General features: G+C 32.3%; 1 protein-coding gene across 1 annotated transcript in view; it reads left to right on the top strand.

The window, feature by feature from the left end:
• The window catches only part of CCSER1 (coiled-coil serine rich protein 1), a 1,325,280-nt gene that overhangs the window by 687,009 nt on the left and 634,566 nt on the right, over positions 1-3,705 (top strand). Inside the window, exon 9 of the mRNA XM_004389012.1 lies at positions 1,690-1,767. Coding sequence (XP_004389069.1) covers positions 1,690-1,767 — 78 coding nt within the window. The remainder of the gene's footprint in view (positions 1-1,689; positions 1,768-3,705) is intronic.

A 3,705-nucleotide genomic window follows, 5' to 3' on the forward strand; every position in this document is an offset into this window, starting at 1 on the left:
TTTTTTTTTTTTTTTTTTTTGCTTTCATTATGAATAATAGTTAATGAAGCTGTTTGAAGTTTTCATTTATCTTTGTTTGAATTTCCTAAATCTTACAACTTGACCAATGAGCCAGTGTTTGCCAACCCTTTCCACTTCTTATGGTCAGGATGGAAACCCTTCAAAATATAAATGTGAGCTGAAGCATAATGGAAGCATGTCTAACTGTTCTTCCCTGCTCAGTGCTTTAGTACATAGTTGCAAATTCATACACATACGTGTATATGCCTACAGATGTGTAATAAAATTTACTTTTCAAATATTAGTGATTCTATTCTATTTCAGAAGTACATAATCAAACATTTCTAAACAATCTTTCATTATACCAAACATTATTGCCTCCTTTACCTATTCCTAGCTCTCCCTCTTCTCCATCCCCACAACCAAATATAAGTCTAAATAAATGCAACTTATTACTTCTCACCTTAAATTTAGCCAAATTTTCAACTATCTTTTTCAAACGATTACAATTTTACCTCACCTAACATTTTCTTTAATTATCTAATCTCCATTTCATTTTTGAAATGGAGCACTAGAATAGCAACACTAGAAACTATGTGATTAGGGAAGAAAGAAGGTGTGAGACATTAATAATACATAAAATATTTCCTTTCTATATTTCCATAAACCAAAAAAAAATTATGGGTACCTAAATTATCCTTTGTTTAAACAGCTCTGATAATTCTAGTAATCTCTGATAGGACTGAGGGAGAGAGGAGAGTGGTAAGGAGAAAATGGAGGAGGGAAGAAGAAGCAGAGGGGAGGGGAAGGGAGGGAAGTAAGAATTTTGTGTATTTGGAATTCTTGGTAATGATCTGGAGAATCACAGTTTTTATAATGAAAATATTATACAATTTTATTAAGCATTCAAAAGAGAAGAAAACAAATGGAATTCCCCTGTAAAGCAAATTGTTGCAAACAGAGCCTAGTGACATCACATGAGCTTCTTTGGAAATTTAAGTTATTCAAACTTTCTAAACTTTATTGTTCTCATTGCAAACTGGGTGTTAATAGTAGTAACAATCCCGAGACGAGATGTGATCATGGACATACAGCACTCCCAGCTCTGCCAAACAGTAAACACATTACAAAATAATTAAGCTTAAGATTCCATTTTAAGTGACACATTTAGGAACTAGAAGAGAAGACCTTGGCCAGAAGCCCAGTCATAGTAGATGAAGAATTAGTATACAGGTAGTCCCCGATTTAGGACTACAGTTCGAGTTAGGACAAACCGCACTTAGGACCATCTTTTTTTTTTTTTTTTGCTCCATCTTATCTTTAGTAATATGTACTACACACAGTGCTGCAGCGCATAATTTGCTTATGTCATCATATGTAATGTTTCCAACCCCCAAAGGCAAGTAAAAATTAGACTTTTAAAGATACTGATAATAAAAGGCAATAATAATAAAAACTTCTAAAAAAATGATGTATTTTACCTACATCAGAACCGATTTACTACGGAGTCCTGGGAAAGAAACTCGTCGTGTGGAAAGCGGAGACTGCCTGTATTTACATTTGAAATACAAAATTGCAAACTTCCTCCATGCATTGCTGTCGTTACCTACTTATCATCAGGTTAGATCAGTGTGAAATCAGTGTAGAAGACTCACCAACAATGTGTATTCTTTTATTTTCATTTTGCAGGGAAAAGTCCGGCATTTACAGAAGGCTTTTGCTTCAAGAGTAGATAAATCCACACAGACTGAACTTCTAGGCTATGAGGTAAGTAGCTATCTAAAACCATTTTTATCTTCTTTATTGGTATTCAGACCTCTACAGCTTATTTACCTCTGCTCCTGCTGTGTCCATGCATTGATTTAATAGGATTTAGTGGTGCACCATTCATCTTTTGCTGTTAAACAATCCCCAAATACCTTCTGGAACTGAAAAAGATAATTATAGGCACCAACTAGCATACCAGTGCCTTATTAATCTTTGTTTTTTTTTTTAAGCCAACATCTTTCAAACAGTGGACACATGGAAGATTCATTGTTAGAATCTTGTGACACTTTATTTTTTAGAAAGTACTGATTTATTTATTAATAGTTTAATAAAGTTATGTTTGCAATCTCCAAGAACCAAGCACATCGTTTTTACATTTTGGCACATACAAATAAACACAACTTTGCAGAGAAATTTACAATAATATGTTAGCTGTTGATCTTCAGTACCGGCTGCAGAAAGTAATTTAATTGAAAATTAACTGGGGTTTTTTGCCTTAGGGTGAGATACTTGAACTGTCAAAATAAGATTGTAAAAAATGTTTTAATACAAGGTTTCTTCTAGTAAAGCTGTATGATTTTTGGATAGCTCTGATTCAAGTATCTAGCTTTTCTTATTCTCAGCTATGAAATTTGCATTTTGTCTAAGTTCATGACTCAAAACTGCCTGTTGATGAAAAATATGAAAGAAAATATTCCTTATCTTGAATTTAACACTTGGGAGAACCATCCCTTCTATTTAAAAACATTTATTAATTTTATTTCAGCACTTTATTGACAAATAGAGACAGAGATCATTTTAAGTTGTTTTATGAGGGTGTATACTGACAAAAATGTATGTTTATCTGTTCGTCCTCATTATATTAAATAACATAAAAGTGGGTGTTACTTTTGTGTCATCTTGCAAACTTATTAACATACCTAATATAAAGCTACTTGTGCCTATTAGGAAATAAACTAAATCTTTGAATTTCAGGATAAACTATTTACAAATGTTTAAATATTTAATTTTTAATTAAAATAAACTTTTAAAGCTATGCATTTCTTTTGAATTTTATATATTACTTTATTTGTAATAAATGTTTATTCTAGATACCTAAATATTCTTTATATCAATTGTGTGACTGTAAGACTTTTTGAACACCAGTGTTATACATTATTTAATGAATTTACGTTCCTTATTTAAAAGATATTTTTATTAATTTCAAAGAAGGCTTAGTACACGTGATTCAATATTTATATCTTTTGGGGCATTACTTTTTATGTTTAAAACTTTTCAGTAGCTAATATTTATGTATCAGTGCCTAGGATCTAGACCCAGTAATGAATTTCTACAAAAAATAAACTATGTATTTTTAAATTTCCAACCCAGAGAGTGTCCCACTGAGAGTAATAAACCTGTAATTCCTATTAAGTATTATTCCAGTATAACAAAATCATGTAATCCAGGAGCTACAAGTTAACTTAGAATTCATCTACTTCAGAACCTTCAATTTTCAAATTTGTTGTTGTTACTTGCCGTTGAGTCTGTTCTAACTCATGGTGACCCCATGTGTGCAGAGTAGAACTGCTCCATAGGATTGTCAAGACTGTGACCTTTTGGAAGCAGATCACCACCAGGCCTGTATTTCGAGGCACCTCTGAGTGGGTTTGAACTACCAACCTTTTGGCTAACAGTCGAGCACTTAACCATTTGCACCACCCAAGGATAAGTAACCTGAATTTCAGAGAGGTGGAGTCAATTGCTCACTTCCACACAATATTTGGGGAAATCTGTTTGTTGTTGTTAGGTACACTTTTAAAACGAGAAAAGGGGAAAACACTTATACTTTTAGATTCAGAAATTCCACTACTGAATTTAAGGAAATAATGTTTTGGAGTTTGAATTCTAAATTTCTAAATGACTGAATACAAATATAAAATGTATATATACATTTAT

Source organism: Trichechus manatus, unplaced genomic scaffold (assembly GCF_000243295.1).
Source record: "Trichechus manatus latirostris isolate Lorelei unplaced genomic scaffold, TriManLat1.0 scaffold00228, whole genome shotgun sequence".
Taxonomy (NCBI): Eukaryota; Metazoa; Chordata; class Mammalia; order Sirenia; family Trichechidae; genus Trichechus; species Trichechus manatus.